This window comes from Amblyomma mixtum, chromosome 8 (genome assembly GCF_055824585.1).
Source record: "Amblyomma mixtum isolate Tamu chromosome 8, ASM5582458v1, whole genome shotgun sequence".
Taxonomy (NCBI): domain Eukaryota; kingdom Metazoa; phylum Arthropoda; class Arachnida; order Ixodida; family Ixodidae; genus Amblyomma; species Amblyomma mixtum.
The window spans coordinates 129252942-129274523 of NC_143019.1; the positions used below are offsets into that span (position 1 = coordinate 129252942).

At 46.3% G+C, this 21582-nt stretch overlaps 1 protein-coding gene across 1 annotated transcript; it reads left to right on the top strand.

The window, feature by feature from the left end:
* Window positions 1-7826: 7826 nt before the first annotated feature.
* On the top strand, window positions 7827-16240 carry LOC149334403 (BPTI/Kunitz domain-containing protein-like). Its single transcript, XM_089555128.1, has 3 exons — window positions 7827-8067; window positions 10327-10515; window positions 15782-16240. The coding sequence occupies exons 1-3, from the start codon at window positions 8025-8027 to the stop codon at window positions 15973-15975; spliced, it is 426 nt and encodes a 141-aa protein (XP_089411254.1). The 5' UTR covers window positions 7827-8024; the 3' UTR covers window positions 15976-16240.
* The last annotated feature ends 5342 nt before the right edge of the window (window positions 16241-21582 follow it).

Here is a 21582-nt window from a genome sequence, read left to right on the forward strand (position 1 = left end):
GCAGCCACCTGCGTAGAGAACTACGTCAGAGAAAGAGGGCTAGCATGCTCCACCGAGAAATCAGAGCTCCTAAGAGTTTGGAGAGGAAAACAAAATCGCACAGTCCCCACTAGCGACGACTTAAAGTTGAACGTCTACCTCGACGGGACGTCGATACCGGAAAAAACACTCATCAGAATCTTGGGGATGTGGATACAGTCAAACCAACGCTGCACACACACTCTCGCCCTACTCAAAGCATCCACTCTACAAGTGGCCCGCATGATCACGCGCATCTCACACAGACGTCATGGCATGCGAGAGGAGGACACACTTAAGTTGGTCAGAAGCCTGGTAGTCAGCCGAGTGACATACAGCCTTCCCTACTATAATCCCATCAAGAGTGAGGTACAACAGGCGGACGTGATTCTACGCAAAGCCTACAAAACCGCACTCCACCTCCCTCACAGCACTTCAACTGAAAAGCTCCTAGCCCTAGGACTACACAACACTTTCGATGAATTGAGAGAGGCACAACTAGTCTCCCAACTGCGCAGACTACAACAGACCCCATCTGGCAGGGAGCTCCTAAAGAAACTGGGCCGCGCCGATCAAATTCAAGAAATACAGAGGACAGAAACAATTCCGGACGAATATCGCAACACACTAAAAGTAACGCCAATACCCCGGAACATGGATCCCAACCTACACAAAGCACGCAGAGAGGCAAGGGCTGAATACCTACAAAAGACATTAGCACCCCAAGAAACGACGGTATACGTGGACGCAGCCACATACACCAGAACAGCGGGGCAGCACAACAGCAATGCGGTAACAACGGTGATTGACTCAACCCTACGCGAGATCACCAGCGCATCACTACAAGACTGTACGATAGTCGAGGCTGAGGAAGCGGCCGTCGCTCTAGCGGCAGCGGAGGGCTATCGGTCTAAACGGTCTCTAAAAATCCTTACAGACTCACAAACAGCATGCCGCAACTACCTACGCGGCAGAATAGGGCACAGAGCGCTCCGCATACTGCGCTCTGGGGGCCACATAACACAACGACAAACAAACGGAGAACCAATCAGGCATACGATAGTATGGACGCCGGGACATACGGGAGTAACAGGGAACCAAGAGGCGGACAGGATAGCTCGAGGGTACACTTATTACCGAGCATCCAACGTAGGCGACCTCGAGGGGAACGAACCTGTACTCCAAGATTATTCGGCGATTCTAAATTATTACAAGGGCTGCAGAAAGCGGTATCCACCACCGGACAACTCCCTTAGCAGAGAGGACTCTGTCGCGTGGAGACAGCTACAGACGGGCTCCTACCCGAACCTACACGTACTCAACAAAATATATCCAACACAATACAATGACAAATGCCCTTGGTGCCAAGAACCCCCCACGCTGTACCACATAACGTGGGCATGCCAGAGGATAAGCGTGGTACCAGTGATAACAAACCCGAGTGCGGAGCAATGGGAGGGAGTGCTCTCCAGCGATCGTCGGGTCGACCAAGAAGGTCTGATTCGGCGAGCAAAACTGGCAGCAGCATCCAGCGGAGCCCTGGACTAAGGGCAACCGACCTTTGAGCAAGATGGACGAAGCCATCTCAAAACCGCCGAACACAATCCGAATCTAGAGCTAATAAAGTTTTCACTCACTCACTCGCATTTGCTCAGCACATCGGCGCCTCTTGCGTTTCGCCTCCATCGAAACGCGGCCGCCGCGGTGGGGCTCGAAGCCGGTTCCTCAAGGGCCACTAACCATGTCTGACGCCGTCGCGCAGGACGGTGATCGAATGCTCTCGAGCTTTAGACGCTGTTCCGTGGCTGCCGCTGACGTGGGTCTTCTTTAATCTCGGGACCAGGCTGGAAACGACCGCGCGTCCCATCCGACCATATTTCTTTGCCACAGGCGCGCAGAGCTTTTGAGAAACACCTTTAAGCGCTTGACGGCACGACGGGGACAGTGACGACATTGCGACTTTTTCCAGTGGACAAAATCTCTGAACATTACCCTGACAATAATTACCGCAATTTATGAGCTCACCTAATATGAGTCTTCCCTTTCCTGGACACATTTCATGCTTATAGATATTCTGGACGGCGGGATAGGCTATAAGATTTATTGCTGAGGTTCAGTCGATTAATGCTGTATTGGGGATGGGTTTTCTTCGTGCAATTATCTGTAAATAAATTTAGGCAATTCAGAAGCTATATTTTCCAGAAAAAGGAACGCAAAAGAGACACGGAAAAAGACGAAACAGGAAAAAGACGTCCTTGCCCATGTCTTTCTTGCACTGCTTTCTGTGAAAAATATGTACCAACACGTCAAATTCATCGCATTAATTAGAACCTGTACTATAAGCCTTAGAAATCAATGTTACACTTAAATTTCTCCTATAAGATACGCCTAATTTCTTCTTATTCCTACGAATATCAGTAAAAAACACTTATTGCCGTAATGATGGCACGGAATGTGCATGCATTCCGAATCCCACTTGAACGTAACTTAGCTTGCTGAGGAACGCACTTTGCAGTGCCGGAGAGGAGACTTTTTGCGCCAGCCTAACGAAGACAACTCCTAGAACTGATAGAACATTCTGCATAAGAGAAACTGAGGACGACTAAAGCTATGATGCGATATAGCAGTGCGGCAGACAGAATCAGTGGGCCAGGAACAGAGGCTCCAGGTACGATTGCTAAATATCCCCCACCGCTGGACAAAAAAGGGCGAAGTAGCGCATTTTAGCTTAGAACCTAGGTATACAATTGCATCTGAACATCATGTGACCGCCCAACAAGCACCCCTCCCCCCCCCCCCTTTCGCGACGATCACCAAAGTCTAAGCAGGGGCGCTATGCTGGAAGGCCCGAGTTTGCTGAAACTCGGAATCTTCCCGAGCTCTGGCGACACCCTCAGATGAGTGAACTAATGGTAGCAAGACAAAATTCCACCCTCGTCACGCCTCAAACTTCATTGGGTTATCTGGATATATTCCGTGCTTTATCATCACATCAGAGCCACCTCGTCGGCTTCTTGGGCGGTCTACAAAGAACGGGTCACGTAAGTCAACCGCCGGTGCACTTTTCATTTGTGTGTCGCTCCACCAAGTGCACTGCGTGTACAATTAGACAAACGAGGTTTGTTGAATTTTATAATGCATTTAATACACCTTTATAAGCATTTTATAGTGCGCAAGATTTGGATTTAAAGCGCTTTGGAGTGATTTATGCATTATTAAATTTTGCTTTGTACCGCGAGGGAACGCTAGCAACGCCCGTCATCAGCTGACCGCCAATGGCGACTAGGTACATGTGCAACGCTGTGAAGGCTACAGAAGTAGTCCGCAAAAAAAAAAATAAAGAGAGGTGTATCGCTCCGCGCTGTTCTGTGGCCGTGTGGTCTAACGCGTCGCTCCGGAGAGTCGACAGGCAATGCGAGCGCGTGGGTTCAAATCCCGCATGGTGAAACTTTTTTATCTCACATTTTTTTTTCATCCCAAGTTGAATTTCGCGTGACTTGATTGAGAAAACTCGTTTTGTTCAGAATCACTTGAATATTATGCCGTGTTCTGAAATGAACTGCATGCATCTGTTCATTTCATGCATACCGCGTTAATGTGAGCTGTCTGAAATTCGTTGTCAATGAGCTCGCACCGGCTTTTGGTCAGCAGTGGCTGTTATCTTCCCGATTCTGCAGCATTGTGACTATACCTTTTAGATGCAAGTGAGAGGTTTGTGCGAAAGATGACATTCATTCGTCGGATTTAATTAATTAGCACAGTGGTGAGTGCTCTGCAGTGGCCCGATTAACAAGTGGCCATCTGCAACTTTCGATTTCGCCGTTGGCGAGGAGCCCACTTTTTTTTGTGGGCCTCTCTTAAGGTACCTGGCATGTTATGAATTGTTCTGTGCAACCGGTTAGCGGCTGATCCAGTCTTCGCCAAAAGAGTCTAGGGTCGACTTTGGCACTGTGCTGTACAGTAGCCCAAAGGACTTGGCGAGAACAATTATTTTTTACTGACTGCAATGTTCAATGCATAATGTGCCTTCCTCGTGAAATAGTTGGCCTTCATCATGTCAGGGCTGGACTTCGAAGGGGCCTTTACGCCAATGTAGGTCCCGTGGACGCATCCCACGACGTCTGTGATGCCGCCGCGCAGAAGGAAACGCTCCTCAACATACGCACGCTCGGCCGCTGTCGTGGGCAAAGCGAGCCACCGCTTCTGCACAGCCGCGTCGATAAGCGCGTCGGAGACGTCCCTCACACAGCGGCTCACAGTGCTTTATGGGCGTCCAATAAAGCGGTCTGCGCCGACGCTCCCCTGGAAGCTCCCGGTCGCGAAGAACCGGAGGGCGCAGAGGACTTGCTCTTCGACCGAAAGCGAATGAAGCCCGGTACGCACTCTCCGCAGGCGCGGGTCGTCGCCTAACTATTTACACAACCATCCTACCGATTTTTTGGAGAGGCGAAAATGTCGCTGGAATTCGTCGTCGACCAAGGCAGTAAACGGGTCCAGCCAGCCGTACTGACATTTGCCGTCAGAGGAAGCGATTACCCAGGCTGCTGCTGCTGCCGCCATGACAGTCCCGAGATGAATTCGGGGCACTTCACCGTTCACGAGTTTAGCTCCGAGTTCACCTGTCAATCAAAACTATTGGTCACGCCCCCGGCGTTCCGTACATAAATTATAGGCGTACGCGCTATGGGTGGGCCACTCCCAACATCCCTGCCGGCTACAGGTATGCTGCGCGGCTGTGCTGATTGCTGACAGACACCGACGATGTTGACCATCAAAATATAACAGGCAAAACGGACGTCATCGCTGATTAATCTAAGCACTTCTGCGAAGGACACGCAACGTGGCAAAAGCCGCCGATTTCTTCGCTCGCATACCAAGATTGCACAACACTATAGCCTGTTGCAACCACGTCAGACACAGCACAACGCTGAAGGCGCGTCACACCTGCTTGCAATGCGTCAAACACGGAGCACGACGACGAACCGGTGCTTGGAGCACGTCCTACTCCAACAACATCGCATCACAGGTGTTTGGCTTGGCCGTCCTTTCATCAGTGATAAAGCTCAGCATCAATGTGTCAAACACATCTGGAATCGACAAACGATCGCTGCTCCAGACCCAGTGGAATAAAGTGTTTGTAATTTCCAGCACGCAAGCACTGCGTACTTCACAACCGTAACACCTTTTTCTGTTATATGTCCGATTCCATTATTACAAACAGGATCCCTCACCTGCCCGAATGATATTAATGCGATGTCCCTGCCGTATACAACGGCGATCGACGTTAGTGACCAAACCAGTCCGCAAAACCTTGAAGTGCGCGACGTTAACAAATACTACGCAGATACGCGCGCCACCCCCTTCACAGCTTTTAGTCAGCGTCTGATGACATAGGATGAGTTGTGTCGCTGGGTAGCACGCTCTTCGCATCCGCAGTGCACTAAAAAGGCGTCATACACAACAGGCATACGTAATGAATCATTGAATACAGCCAAACAGCAATTTTTTTTCTCACACCGCATCACAGCCGCTCGCACGGCCAATTTCTACCGCTGAGATTAGGGCCAAGGCAGCGGCGGAGGCCAACGGTATCCTGGACTAGGGAAGACCGACCACTGTAGCTCCACATCTATCTATCCCCATCCCTCTACTCCCTAACTCTTCCTTTTGAAAAAAAATAAATGTTTTTACTACTACTACTCGCCAAGGAGGGCTCCACCTGAGGTCACTGCAGAGAGCAGCAGTGACGCGGGAGTGCAGTGAAGTTCAGCTTTTTGCTTTTGTTTATGATGCAAGCCAGAAGATGCATGACTGTTATATTTTGATATACGGCACAATAAAATATATTACCGCAATGGCAGAAAAATAAGACCGATTCAGCGTGTAGTAGTTGCCCAGTTTTTCCAGTCGAAGGCAGCGGTACCGGCGGCGTGTCAGCGCAGGAGCTCTCTCGTTTTCGACACGGTGGACTGCCGCTCTAGTTCGTATGTAAGCCACGCTGCAAGCTATGGCCTCACTATCGCCTCTAGCAGCAGAAAGTGTCAAATCTGTGTTAATTTCCTGAAGCTATGCTTTTCAACAACGCTTTATTGGATTCAGATTTTAAAATACATTTGGAAAAGAACAAAATGTTCATAATATTATCTGTTGCCTTTTAACGTATTCGAGACAAGAGAAAGGGTTGATACAAGAGTGCACCTAGTGCGCACTGTTCGTCTTCGGAAATGGAGAGACAGATAGAGCCTGAAAGAGAAGACACGCCTTTGACGCGCCCGAAAAGGCGTGTCAAACAGCTAGCGGCGAGTGTGCGGATAGATAGCAGAGAAGTCACGATTTCGCGATTGCTGATATGGCGCTGATAACTTCAGGTAGCGCTGCGGTCTGGTATTGCGCAGAGTATTGTGGTTGAAGTGTGAAACAGGCGCGCAGGGTGCGCTTGTATCGCCTTTACCTGGCTTTATCTCTACATTTTATTGTCCGCTGCCTGCGCACGTTCCGCGCTATCTTCGTTCACTGACTGCCGTCATCGCAAACTCGGATGAAACTCGGGCGAGCGCCAAACTCGGGCCTTCCGGCATAGCGCCCCAGGACAAGAATGCAGTGAACAGAGCTGTAGACACGGAAGGCAATACTAAAATTCGTGTTGTGAAATCTGCCGACACGTGACATCGAAATGTCAAAATGTGTTTACTTGCAAAATGTGTTTTATAATAAGGGAGTAATTACTCATTGGCATCCACCCAAGCGCAGCCATACGGCTACAAAGGAAAGCTATACAGCTTTCTCAGAAACTTCGTAGTTAAAGAAAAATTCGTCCTGGTCCGGGGTTCGAACCCGGGACCACCGCTTCACCGGAGCAGTCCCCCTACCAACTGAGCTAACCTGGACGGTAAGGTTATGGTAGGGCGAGAGCGAATTGATCAATAACTCGAAGTGGGAAAAGTGTTGGTCAAATGTTTTTAGGGGAATCCCCCAAGGTGGAGTAAATTTGTAATAACCCTTATTACAAATTTACTCCACCTTGGGGGATTCCCCTAAAAACATTTGACCAAAATGTGCTTTATGTAATTTTAACTCAATTTCCTGCCAATTATTTCCGTGTAACGCCGCAATAATAATCTACCCACGATGACCAATCATAGGTAAAAAGCATAACAATTAACACAGAGAAAGTACATATTCAGAATAGCGATCAGCAATGTAGTAGAATTATTTATAAATTGTACGGGTGCTAAAAAAAACAATTAAAACTTTTAATACGCTTCTGACGCCACAATTCTAGGTTTTCAGTGGCCGGATGCACGAAACCAGTCTTGCATCATGGCTCTAAGAGTCTGTAGAAGAGTGATTGCGATAATATTCGTCGAACATGTGACCCTAGGAACTTTGGTTTGTGGCCTGAGGTGCCCATGAAATTGGTTCTTATGAAACTGCCACGGCACTGAGCATTTTCAATATGCCCTTCCGTCAAACGCAGTTCTGTCTTGCGCTGTTTTTGACCACTGCATTATTAATTTAAAATAAGAATCTGTACTATTCACCTTTTAATGGTAACATGTATTCGGATATGACACCATTAGCTGGTCGCCTCTGAGCTTCTCCTCCAGATTCAGCACATTTTCGCAATGAACTTATCTATAAGGGAAACCCCGGATGGCTTCACGTTGGTATTGCGCTATGTGTTACGAAAGTGGCCGCAATACGGGATTGTCACGACAGTAATCATGCGTAAGCAGCTTCCGTGTATTGCGACCAAAGTTTTACCCAATACTCTTCGCCATTGGCTAGCTTCGGCGAACAGCAGTGCTTGCTAGCCATCAGCTCTGACGTCAGAGGCAATAGCCGCCAATGAGAATTGTCATGCGGACAGCGCGAGAAATTAATGGCTACATTATGGCGGCTTGAGAAAAGAAGTAGTTTATTTGCTGTCTTCGTTGCCCATTAGTGGATATGAAAGCCGGTACCTGCCGAAGAGGTGCCATCGAGCATTCTCCCTTGCAGCCAGCATGAAGGTCTACATTTTCCTTGCCGTTGTCAGCATAGCGTTCGGTGAGTGCGGTCCGCTTTGATTCTGGGCATCTCTGTAATTGCGCCTCCTTATTGCAAACATGGCCAGAAATGATCAGTGCCATCGAATACGTATGATAAACAGGAATTGGTCTGCCTTTGTTATGTGCTCTTTTCAGGGAGGCAATTCTCAACGCGGCTGTTGCCACAGACGTTAAGGGGGTGGGTCGTTTAGTTTCATGGAGATTTTTTGCCCTAGATTAACGCAGGAAAAAATAAATGAGCCTCAGCTTTTTCACTCGCTTAATGATTTTTGTTTCTGAAAATTAACACCATTGAAATTACATACCATTTCCATAACGTTATTGACGCAATTATGGAGCGAGAAAGTGTTCAGGGCAATACGTAGAGGAGAAATGGTAATGGTTCAGTAAAAAGAACTCGTTAGGCTAAACCAGGTAAACTATAGTTCAGGTGGCCTCCGAGCCGAAAGCCCCTAGATGTTTTTGCAATATTTACCAGCTGATTTCGTAAATTTGCGTTACATCAAGGAATATTATTCGGAAGCATTTGCAACCAGTTACCATGAGAGCCGCCGCTCTGGCTCAGTGGTTATTGTGCTCGGCTACTGACCCGAAAGATGCGGGCTTCATCCTGGCCGCGACGGTCTCTTTTCCATGGAGGCCAAATGCTAGATCCTTTGCACTGTGCAAGGCCCCTGGTCGAAATTATCCGGAGCCCTATACAACGGCGTCCCTCGCATACTGAGTCGCTTTGGGACGTGAAACCCCATGCACCACAATGCTCACCAAACATCACTATCTACAGCTGTGTGGGACAAAAATAATCGCTACTTTATTACTATTTCTTTGCCACAGTATAGTTCATAATATCCTTATCCTAAAAACGGTGGACGAAGTTTGCAATTCCCAAAACACGAAATATAAAAGTTCAAATTGAACATGAAGGGCAGGTGTGCTTGGTAACACATCGGAGAGAAGAGGGGCTTATCATAAAGAGAAATGGGGGAGCAGTTCTCACAAGAAAGCAATGAAAAGCCCTCATGTAAGGCGTATGAAGGTCTGAAAGTTTTGCATGCCCACTTATAGGAGACTTAGTACTTTAAAATAAAATAGTCTGGCTTTACGTCTTGCCCTTGGTAGAACAAATTTTGTAAAACAAAGTGACGTTCGTTTCTCTACGTCTATGGTACTGCACCATGGTAGACGCAGTTAAATTAATGACCAGTGACGAGCGGTTGCTGAGCACAAGCAACCTGGGGCTCACAAGCCTAACCAATTACAGTATTTTAAACAGCCGCCTGCCGGATAAGTGACGCTTTGCTGAACCGCTTTTGCATAGCGGAAGGAGTAGTGTGAGGGCTCCTCGTAATATATGAATTTGAATAACAGAATGAACCATTCCGCGTTAGTGGATTTGTAGGCAGAAATGAGGCCCAGTTAAGGAGTAGTTGGGCGCGAGGAATCTAAAATGCTACCTTCAAAGAAACGCGGCCCCAGATAGGAATGGTGAATTATCTGCTGGTTGGTCACTGTTACTATATAAAAAAAAAGAAGAAAAATAGTAGGATTCCAGTCAGCAGTTCAAGCAGCGGCTCTGGCTCAAAAGGACCTCACCTAAAAACCTGAAATCAGAACAGCTCATGAGAAATATAATAAAATATTTACCTGTTGTTAACACTTTATTTTGAATAACAGCGAGAGATTTTCTATCCGCAGAGAGGCGATTCGAACTGCTCTTTAGGCTTTTTGCTCTTTCTACCTTTCAATCGCCTATTATCGAGCATGGGCAGTACAGAACACCGCGCACCTGTGAATGTCAGGTGAGTTGTACTAACACCACGCAGAGGTATAAATTGACCAGCCCAATAGAATTTAGTTTACTTTGTGGCCAAAAGGAGCACCGCAATAAAAAAAAGAGTGAGAAAAACTAGTTTCCCACAAAGAGTCGTCCGTCACTGCCTGTGAATGGGCATGATCGACCAGTGAAATCAATTCCGCTGTGGCCGTTAGAGTGAAGTCTTCGGTGCTTCTGGATGGACGAGGATATGGAGTTTTTCTAACAAAAAGAAGCTAATAGACTTTTATCTCTATTTCCTCCACAGTTGAAGGCGCATATGGCACTAATATTTCCCTGGAACGGCGATTACGACCCAGCATACGCAATCGTTTTTTTTTTTCAATTCCAGTGAAAACCTGGCCACTGTCCCTTTAGCATCGAATTTCCGTTCGCAGTTATTTTATTTTCAGCAAAAGCAGATGTCATCTTTCTTCCTTCCAGCGACGAATGGATTAGAGAAAAAATGCAGCCAGCAGCGTGGCAGTGGATCCTGCAGGGCGCTGCTGCCCATGTGGTGGTTCAATGCGAAGACCGGCGAGTGCGAGACCTACGACTACGGCGGCTGCGGAGGAAACGATAACGGATACGAGACCAAGGAAGAGTGCGTGAGGACGTGCTCGAAGCAAAAGCGTGAGTGGTTAAATCATTGTGGACATGTCAAACTGACAGAGATGGCCCGATGTCGTCAGGGAAGTAGGCTTACTGACTAGGCCGAATTTATTCGCATGAAATTAATGTGTGATAATTAGACACATTGAAATTGCAAAAAAAAAGAGAAAATGCGGCCATTAAATGCGTATTAAGGTGCATCGGCGAGCAATGTCGTTGCGTACGAAATGATGAAGTGCATGGACCTTAAACCTGCACTGACATCGCATAGCACAGGGACGCATTTTGCGTTTATAAAATAATAAAAAAACTCTGCCTCTCCCGTAACCGAGAGTAGAGTAAGCATGAAATGTTTATGGGCACAATGCGAAGCGCACGCGGACACGACGAGACGCAGGCCTGACAAGAATGTATATGCAGCGCGTTCGAAACTGTCCGAAGTGCGTAGAGGCGAAAGCGTTTTCAGCACCACTTTGCGTATGTGACACTGGTGATGTTACCACTGGATTACGTCACTCATAATTCATGACGAAGTAATGACAAATTACTGATTAGTGTGTAATGACTGATTAATGACTAAATACTAATAAACTGCTAATTAATGACGCTTAAGCTTCACCTTTATGAGTGGAACGCGACAGCGTGTTGTAGCGCTGCCAGGCAGTCCGCGGAACGCCACCACCCGTTCGGCGTGATGCCTCGTCCTTTGAACGCGACGCTTTTTGAGGAAAGGAAATTACGCAGTAATTCTCTGCCATCTTGGTGGACATCCGAGCCGCACCTTACAGGAAGGTAGGAACGCCACCACCCGTTCGGCGCGATGCCTTGCCCTTTGAACGCAACGTTTTTTGAGGACAGGAAATGGAGCAGTAATTCTCTGTCATCGCGGTGGACACCCGAACCGCACCGTAAAGCATTTCGTGCTTAAATATTGTGGCATGTATGTGCTTTTTGCACGGTTATGAGAAATCGGAAATTATAATTCCGTGCATTATGAAACGCACAGCTCGACTGATATCTTGATAAACATTGAGAAGCACTGGCAGCAGTTATTTTTTGTGACTCGTTTGGAGACCAACCGGCGCTTGCATGCCGGTCGCGTAGGATGGCTTAGAGAGTCTCGTTAAATCTCAAAACGCTCTCATGTTGGCAGGGTTTCTTTCGCTTTGTCCACACGAATCTCTGCCCACAGTGACGGGATTTGAAGGCGCAGGCTCCTTTCCCAAGCAATGTAGCCCTAGTAAGCCGAGCACCAGGCCGGGCCATAGCTTGTACCCATTTTGAGAAAACCGGTGGGTACCCGGCCGGTGGCGGGCGTCGAACCCATCACCTCCCGAAGCCGAGGCGGGCGCTCTGCCACGAGGCCACGACTGAGTTGTTGCTGCGACGCGCGTCTTTTCTTTCCTTTTTCTCTTTCCTCTGATCTCTTAACTCTCCTCTATCTGCACGTGGCAGCGGTGGTGGCTTGGTTCGCGCCAGTAGCAGGCCCATGCAATTTCCTTTTCATCCTTCTCTCAGTCACAACAACAACAACACAACAACAAATCTCGTTAAGTGTCGTACGGTGCCCGGATGTTCTCGTTTCAGAGCCCGGATGAGTGGATTTCAGTGCCCGGATGATGGCTCTCGGTCTCGGCGTGACGTCACCACACTGCCGACAACGGGAGCTAAAAGCATTTCATGCTTAAAAATAAACGCAAGGGACTGATAACACGCGAAGCAACTAAGGTAATTGAGGCTTCCCGTCGCGTGGCCTGAGAGAAGGTATTTTTTATGCTTCCATTATCGATCTTTATTATGCAACATAAGGTGTGCCTACAGGTAGCCTAAGCACAGCGATACCGGCGTTGGGGCAGCTACTTCCTCCGTTTTCAGAAATAGGCTAAACAGTTTCCTAACGATAATATATGTATATGTGTAGCGCGTTATACTATCCGCAGCAACCTTTTCGCCAAGAGGACCAGTTGAAGCGTTGAACGGACTACGAAAGGATGGTACGTAGACGGCTGGGCTTACTACATATGGATGGGAATCTTTAGTTTGAAGAGTAAAAATAATGGGTAATAATCTTTCTTTTTAAGAACTGAGAAAAAGGGAAAGCGCGAATGGAAACAGAACGAATCTGCGGGTTATCTCTCTGTATAGTCCCTTTATCTGCGCGAAGTGCTGTCTGCCACACCATGCATTCTGCAATGCATACTAACAAGGAAGGTTTCTTGTATACTAGAGCATCTAGAATTCTTATAGGGGGCAAAAAATGGGCACTGGTATTCCGTCAGTGCGTGCCAAGACGCTGGGCATAGTGCGAAGCTGTCGAGATTATATCTTATGGGACGAATGCGACCTTCCGCTGAATAAAGTTATCGCGCAAAATCTCTTTTCAGCCATAATTCACTCGCACAGACCCCACTCGCACTCAAGAAATTGTTCATTAGTCTCTTCGGTGTTCCCGGAAAAAAAAAAAGAAAGCTGCTAGCGTACCAAGGCCATATTTAGGCAACATAGTTCATTTCAGTTAAGTTCAGTTTATTTATCTTAAAGGCCCCCTTGTATCGGGGGTATTACATTGCGGGTAGAATGCCGTTCAAGACAAGCCCAGATCTGTATGGCAGTGTGAAATCCGCGCATGTAGTAATAAACAAGAAATATCGCTGCAGCCGAGGCTGGGAGAGGCTCCTACCAAAGCAATAATGTACTTATGCACGCCCACCCAGGGTTCGCAGCGCACTTTTGGCGTGGTCGGTAGCGCGCTCGTTTTGTAAGGCGGAGGGCTCCGGCGAGTGGATTCGATCCCGACAGGTTCCGCGCTTTCACAGCCAGCGGTTTATGAGACACCTTTCCCTGATACACATGCGCGGTTCTTCTTTGTGATGAACTGAGCACCCCGTGTTCGCACCATGTGCCCTGTGGCTCGTGCCACCTTCTAAGTCATCATGTGGGACCTGCTGTCATTAGACGTCAGCAGGCATTCCGAACCCCTCTCCAGCTCTGCGCGGGCGTTTGTGTGCGGTTGTAACTTGATGTTAGGGAAGGCGTGTTAGCACGCCTTCCCTAACAGTGTCCCTAAGGTGGTGCATACATGGACCGTAGCCTGCAGAAAAGGATTACGGATCGGATCGGTTCGGAGAGAGAAAGAGAGAAAAAACTTTCTCAGTAAGAAGATGGTGACCCTCTTGAGATCCCTCAAGCTCTAAAGGTGGCCGGCAGATGAAGTCTATAGGCGAGCTCTTTCGCTCTTGCTTAGGCCCGAGAATGGAGATCCGGGTCCGGGCTAGCGAGAACAGTTTCCCATTGTTGAATCGAGGAAGATGGGACTAGATCTGCCAGAGGCGGATCCTCCGCGCAGCCCCACATTATGTGGCCTAAGGTGGCTGGCTCGCCGCACATCTGACAGTAAAGATGTACTAGATCGGGAAAGGTATTCGCATAAGTCCACGGGCTGGGCTGCGACCGCGTCTGCAGCTGCCGTCTCGTGATAGCCTGTTCTTCGCTGAGCGAAACGTGCGCAGGAGAGGCAGGCGCCCTCTAAGCTCCCTGTAATAGTTGGTTATGGCGTGATGCGTATCCAGATCCTCACCCAGTGGTGCTCCCGCATCCGAGATTCCCTTACTGGCTCGGCTGACAAAACCTGGAGCGTACAAGTGAGGGGCATCGTTCCCCCGGACGCCCGCACAGGACGACACCAATACAGGGTCCTCTTCCTTCCTATCGTTTCACATCGTGCTAGGAATTTTGCGGGCTGCGGCGGACATACTTCCTCTCGCTATGTTGCGAATTGTAATTACCCGTTTAGAAATTACAGATAATGGTACTGGCGCCTTTCCGAACGATCCCTCTTGTCATTGCGGCCTCTTCCACTCGGTCCGTCACCACCGTAGCCGGTACCCTGTGGGAGATGCTCACCGCGCCCATAGGGCAAGCTTCACCTGTAAGGTTTCATTCTGCCGATTTATATGCAGGGCACTCTTGTCCTCTTGATACTCTGCGCCTAACATCTTCACACTGGCTCCCTGCTCCGGCCTTCGTGACGATCCGCTTGCATGATCTTCGGGGGAGAATTTACCTTAATGCGTTCGCGCGTCTCTACCGGTGACATCATCTCGCCTGCAGGGTTCTCACTCCTTATGCCTAATGTTCTCAGGATGCAGAGCTCCACCTCAGTCTGTCTGAGCCACAGCGTTTGCGATGATTGGGATTTCATTAAAGGCGGAGAACAGTCAGAGTCGAGCGCTATAAGGAAGGCAACCAAAGAAGCAAGAATTCTCTTTGCAAGAACGCAAATTTATCTCCAAAAATATGCAGACACGAAATTCACTCAGTTGAAAAATGGTTGATGCTGTACTTGTAAGCAAATTATGCGAGAAAAGTTTAGAGAAAACTTTGAAGTACCTTCTCACATTTTTCTTCAATATACTAAAATATGTACACATTACAGGACGTGTAATGTGAATATGTGCGGTCGTGTAAGATATAAATACGCGTGCATGCTGCATGTTGACGCGCGCATGGTGCCGCCGACTGGTCAAGCCCGCATCGAGGCTTTTTTTCTGGGGAGCCTACCATCATTGGTGCTGAAATAAGCTGGTTTGTTAGAAAATTGTAGCGGTAGCGGGTTTACACTAGGTGGCCGCGTGAACCGTACCCTGATGGAAACTATTATGAATCGGAAGGCTAAATGCCTCCAAATACCTCTCGTACACTTTGTGCCTAGGTGAGAGGTTGTGTTTATTTCTTTTTGCGCTGGTCCGAGAATTCGCTGACGTGGACAAAAAATCCTGAAAAAAAAATGCATGAAATGCATTGTGTGCTAAAATTAAGGACAAAGCATTAAACACACTACAGGAAACTATGAAGCAGTGAACAGATTCCAATTTTGACATCCCGATTATTTTCCCCCGGCCTTCACTTTAAGCTACGACAAAGAATTTTAAGCGCTTTTTTTTTTCCCGCCTACTTAGGATTGTTTCAGAGGGTTTTTTTTCGCTGAACCGAATTTTTTTATTTTACCTTTTATATATAACCACACTAAAACAGAGCATCAAATGGCGTCAGTGAAAATGCATTTCTTCGATCAGCTTCACATAGCCGCTCCCGTCATCCGCTTGTCCTTAGGCGCTGACTAATATTATTAACTAGTTTTAAGCCCATGTCAACTTCAATATTCATAATTGTTATTGGTATGTACTGCCATCTTTAAAAGGGAAGAGTGTGTGCTCCTAAAACTGACAGGACTTTTTAGCCAGATTGCGACTGCATTGTGACTGACCTGTCATGTTTTCTTCCACAGTACGTGGGCTACATGTGTGCGGTCGACCAGCATACCCTGGCCTTTGCACTAACGTCGTGCGGCGCTTCTACTACCACGCCCTGACCAACAAGTGTCGGGAGTTCACCTACGGAGGCTGTGGGAGCAACGGAAACAACTTCGAGACGCTTAGCGAATGCGAAGAGAACTGCGTAAAATCGTGTCCCAGTAAATAGTGCGCTCCAGGGCGTACCACAGTTACCAGTCCGTAGCCTAGCCTTCGAGAAGAATGGCGTCCAATGCCGTCCGGGGTGCCAGACAATACTAATGGGATACGAGCAAACCTGCAGTAAGGGGACATGTTTCTGCTGCAAGTGTCCAGAATCACTAATAACATTTTGAGCAATAAATGGCGATGCCATGGTGCGTTTCCAGAATTTGTGAATTACGATTGATATGGCACCTGTTCAGGGCACTTATTACAAGGTTCGGGAGACATCTAGCAGGGTAAACACAATTAAACTTTGCATTTAAATTGCATGAAGGGTTGTTAGATATCTCTGTATAATACTGGTCGCATACCTATATTGGAACGATAATAAAAAAAACATTTGATACGTTCACTTGGCTGTTGAATTTTTTGCCACTGCATACTCAGGTGTAGGTGTCGCATTGTCTGCTTCTTTTTGAATAAGACGTTTTCTCAAGCGGTGTTAGGCAAAGCTCGTAATGGGCGTTCAAGGGTACTTTCTTCACAATTTAACAATTTTTGGGCTTTACCACCTCTTCAAGGAAGCGACGTTTATTTCCATCGTTGCGCTGATTTTTTGCGATGGTTACATTTTTCTTCACTTACTGGCCTACTAAACATTTTCTCAAGGAGCGCCAACATGCGTACTTTATCGCGAAGGTAGTTTTTGTTGGCAAATGATTCGCGTGGGAGAAACCATCCTAGCGCAAATTTAGTTTCTCATAGATGACGGGAAAGGTTCAGTGAAGAAGCCATCTTTACTTCTTAGGTCCTGTCGATGTGATGCCTATATATGAGTATTGTGCTACCTGTATGCCCATGTGCCGGAAAGTGAAATAACTGCTAGTCGAGATACCATACTATTACCGTCGCTTTTAATTTGTGAAAACGGTAAGAAAACCTTTCAAGGAGTAAAATCGAACCTATAACCACTTCAACCAGACTCTTACAAAAATAGGAAAGTAATATCCACATGTTAGATGACAGATTCTTTTTGGACATCTTCCGACAGTGTTCCCAGCTCCTTCATTTTAATAGCACATTTTCATGCATGTGCAAAATTTTGAAGTACAAGTTATGCACACAATTTAATTCGTCAGTTTTTTGCTAACTGAGGGCACCTCCTTCAGTGGTTTCATGGCGCTGGCGTTTGGCTGCCGAAGCAGGATAGAGTCCTGGCTGCAAACCCGCGCTTAGGTGCAGACGAAATTCCAAAACTGATGTGCGCTGTGAGGTATCAGCGAGTGTTAATGAGCTCCCATGGTGAAAATATGGTTCAAGTCGTCCATTCCTAGAAAACAAAACCATATAAAACGCCTTTTTAGAAAGGTTTTCGTAAAGAACTCTCTCATCATCATCATCACGATCAGCCTAGCTACGCCCACTGCAAGCAAAGGCCTCTCCCATGTCTCTCCAATTAACCCTGTCCTTTGCCAATTGCGCCCAGCGGATCCCCGCCAACTCCTTAATCTCATCCGTCCATCTAACTTTCTGCCGCGCCGTGATACGCTTGCCTTCTCTTGGAAAAACCTCTGGTCATTAAGGACTTTCTGCCGTTGCCTAAGTAAATGAAGAAGCATATGATATATCCACCGCTATTGATCAACACAAACAAGTCGGCCTCATTTGCTTAGACTTTTCAAAAACCTTAGGCTGCGTGTCACACACTAAACTTATTACGAAATTTGGCTAACTTTAAGGCTAGCCGACATATTAGAGTGGGTAAGGGAGTACCTCCCTGACCATACTCACATTACTGAAATTACCTACAAGTCCGCGACATCCAATGTAATATCAAGTGTTCCAAAAATATGAGTTCTAGCCTAGTATAATTCTTAATTTTTATAAACGACATGCCTACTCGGATTTCTCACAGTAATTTGCCGACGACTTTTTGCCGACTCCTGCATATTTTATCAGAAAATTTAGTCTGTACATAACCATACAGCTTCAAATACCTCCCTCACAGCAGTGACCAAGTGGGGTGAAGACAGGCAGATGAGTATTAACGTTAGCAAGTTTGCTCCTCTATGTGTAAAGAGAAGAAAAAAGTAGATCGCTTTCTCCGTATATATTAAAGAACATTCTTCTTTCATCTGCTGGCGAATACAAATACGCAGGCAATGTCACCTGTGACCTTAGGTGTGATTCTATTAACAATGTCACATCAACTGCACTAAAGAAGTTATTTTTATCAATGCACGTTTCAAACTAGCACCTTCTGAAACAAAGTTACTTGCATATAAAAAATTCGGCAGACCTGTCCTAGAGCACCCAGATGCTGTTTGGTTTATTTTCACTAACAAGGTAATTAAAAAAGTTGGATGTCTACAAAGAAACGCGCTCAGATGTATATCTAACACAAATACAGTCACTGACCGAATTACTCAAACACGCAGGACTGCTAACCCATCTAAAATGAGCCACACCTGCGAACCTTAAAGTTATGTACCAACTCCTGCACAATAAATTAAAACTGGATACTTCACTTTACATATAAAAATCGCAAACGAGGCAGATACGTTACAGCCTTGTACACAGTAAACGCATTTGCTTGCCATACTGACGCTTTCATATGCTTATTCTTTCCGCGGACTATACGCAAATTGAATGTTTCGACAGTATGCACCGTTAAAAGGTCATCATAAATGCGTTTATAGGAAGCAAATTGCATACATCTCGAACATGTCTGTGTTAGTTTGTAACTGCGAATTTGCGTCTACATTTTTTTAGTATCGCGTAGTATAATTGTCTGTAGAGCCCAATCCCTATGACATACTTTGATAGTATCTTTTTCAAATTCGTTCCGGCTGATGTAGAAACTTCATGCAGTGTACACTGCAAAAAAATTCCGTGAATGTTACGTACAAACTCTCCATAACAGAACGAACGCTTGCTCTGTTGCATCTGAAATGGAGGGTCCATCCGTAACACATTCGTGAAGGTGGCTGGCCGTATTATGCATTTTCTGAAACGTATTACTCGCCGTAACTGTTGGCCCCCGGACTAGGCACCACATGACGTCCCATTTCCGATCTGAGTGGTTTACTCTTGTTCAACAATGTCCACAAACTAGCATGGCGAAAATGAGATTAACCCCATGTGCAAAGGTGAAGATCCGAGGGGGGGGTGATAATCAAATGAGACCCAAGTGACGCATAATATTGTTTCAACGTTGAGGGATTGCTACAAATTGTAAGCAACATTAAATAACAAAGGACTTACTTTGCTATAACTTTAAAAGAAGAACGTTGACTTCATAAAAAAAATATTTTCACCATGTTGCTAACCACATGACAGGGTAACAATTAATAAATGCATTTAATAAATAATTTAGAAATGCAGCTTAATGAAGTCAAGAGATAAAAAATTTAGACACAGATAATGGTTAGACAACTTCTCTAAATTGAAACTGAACACCAGCTGAAAATACATTACAAACATGATGAAAGTGCACAAGGTGAAAGCCGAATTTCCGTCTGCCGTTTGATAAGGAAACGAACCACTGAGAAAGCCAAAAGCATGGGCAAACAAATTTGTGAATGCAGTGCAATGTAGCAGTCACATCTTTGCTACACAACCATCAATCAAAAACACTAACTCCTTCACGGATAACAAAAGCACAGGCACAACAAAATATTGCTAATTGCAATGTTCAATTTATTAGGTACCTATAGCCGGCCATTCATGCCTGGTCTTCCTGCGGATAAATGAAACGCTGCAAAAAAGCAGTGAGCAGCCATAATTGCTGTAGTGACAAGGAGGATGTGCACCGTCGGTGCTGCTCCCTCATCCTGACTAGGAAATAATAGCTGTTTTTTCTGGAATGTACTCTGGAAGCATGAATTTCCTATCCACCTTTATTTAGCTTGCACTGACACGACCCATCATGAACTCTGCAGCTTTGACAAACATGCGGGCCAGTCGACAGCCACAGAAGACTGTAGAACCCTGCTAACTTGCAAAAAAACCAGTGCTCAGAAAGAAAAATTATAAAAAAATGAGGAGTTCCTTATACGCACTATGTTTTATATGGTACTAAGAATGCGGCTAAGACATGGCATGAATATTGTTTTTTTCTGCTCAGTTACAAACTTTCTCGCCTGTGCTAACATATTACTGCAATGTAAATAATGAAACATGCCAGCATTGCTCAACATGCTGTAAGACTTACAAAATACACCCCCTACAAGGCTACCACATGCCTCTTAGATGTGGCAATGTTTATGTCTACCAAACTATCTAGACTAAAATGAGACACCAAGCCTCTGACATCTGGAGATGTGTACCTCCCATGCAATTAGAGTGATTGGAGATGCTCCTCATTGATGGCATTTCAGTTGCTAGGTGTGGAAGGACCGGATATGAAGGTGAACAACTAGACACCCACTTTTTAAGCAACGTCACAATGAGCAATGTGCCTTGGCTTTTCTTCCATCCAAAAAGTTTTATGTTCCATGCTTACGTAACTGCTTGCATGTGCTCATTTTGGCTTGCTGAGAGGTTCTTTTCTTTGTTAAACTAGCTTTAACTCTGGCCTCAGTCTTCTGCACCTTCTTTTGCTAGTGTTCACCTTAAGTCATGTGTAAGCTCACGCAGATCTCTACTTTTCTACGTTTCCAACTGTCACGTCTTCTCTGCCTTCGTCATGTCCATCACTGCATCCGACGACTTCAAGTATGCTGTGTATAATCACCTTAACTAATCTGCCTATTACACATGTATTTTTGTTAGCCACCCACTCCTCTATCTGGCGCTGATAGGCCCTGAGAGTAAATAAATGAATTGTAGTCTAAGCTAAGTCTCAGCAAGCATGCATTATGTTCAGTTTATTTTACCATGTTTACCAGTAAAGAGTGGGCGGAAAAAAGCTGCTAAGTGGAGCTTGACATGCCTCTCGCCCCTACACTGGAAAGCAGCAGGCAAGGCATACATAACCACTAACGACAACAGAACATGCCAAGTGTGAAGTAAATCAGTAATGTTCCTCGCATTTATCACAGGGCATACTCTCTGCCCAGTAATTTATTACCCCCTTAGACATTCTGCAAGGAGTGTATACAATGATGTGTAACCACAATACAATGAGAATCATTAACCCTGTGCAAATACAACAGCAAAGAAATGTATGCCCAATAAATGCACTGCTTACATGCAACCAAGAGGCAAGAATGGGACAACCTGGCACATATATGGAAAATAAGCTCAAAATAATAAAGAATGACATTTGAGCAGCCGCTCATTCCCCCCACCCCCTCCCTCAAAAAAATATGAAAAATGGTCCTCTTCACACGGCACGTTTGAAAGATGCGGCTGTAATGTTTGCGACAGTTCCACTACGTGTGAAAATCAGATATAAATAACGCCAACGCATGCGGTTGGAAGCGAGGCGCCAGGGCGCGGGCAAACAGTAATCGTCTTCAGGTATCGACTGGTTCCACCTCCTGAGGGCCGCTGCTCGACGAATACCACTCATGGCCACGTTCACATCCAACAAGCTTGTAATAAACATTAGACAGGTGTTTATCATGACGCAGCAGCAGCTCATCAGTGCTATTGGCCAGTGCTGAATTTTTTAGCTTGATAAACGAAA

Excerpts from the sequence above, each read along its gene's own strand:
- LOC149334403 (XM_089555128.1), top strand. The coding sequence starts at position 8,025 with ATGAAGGTCTACATTTTCCTTGCCGTTGTCAGCATAGCGTTCG. Across the intron at positions 8,068-10,326 it reads CGTTGTCAGCATAGCGTTCG|CGACGAATGGATTAGAGAAA; the intron begins GTGAGTGCGGTC and ends TCTTCCTTCCAG. Across the intron at positions 10,516-15,781 it reads GACGTGCTCGAAGCAAAAGC|TACGTGGGCTACATGTGTGC; the intron begins GTGAGTGGTTAA and ends TTTCTTCCACAG.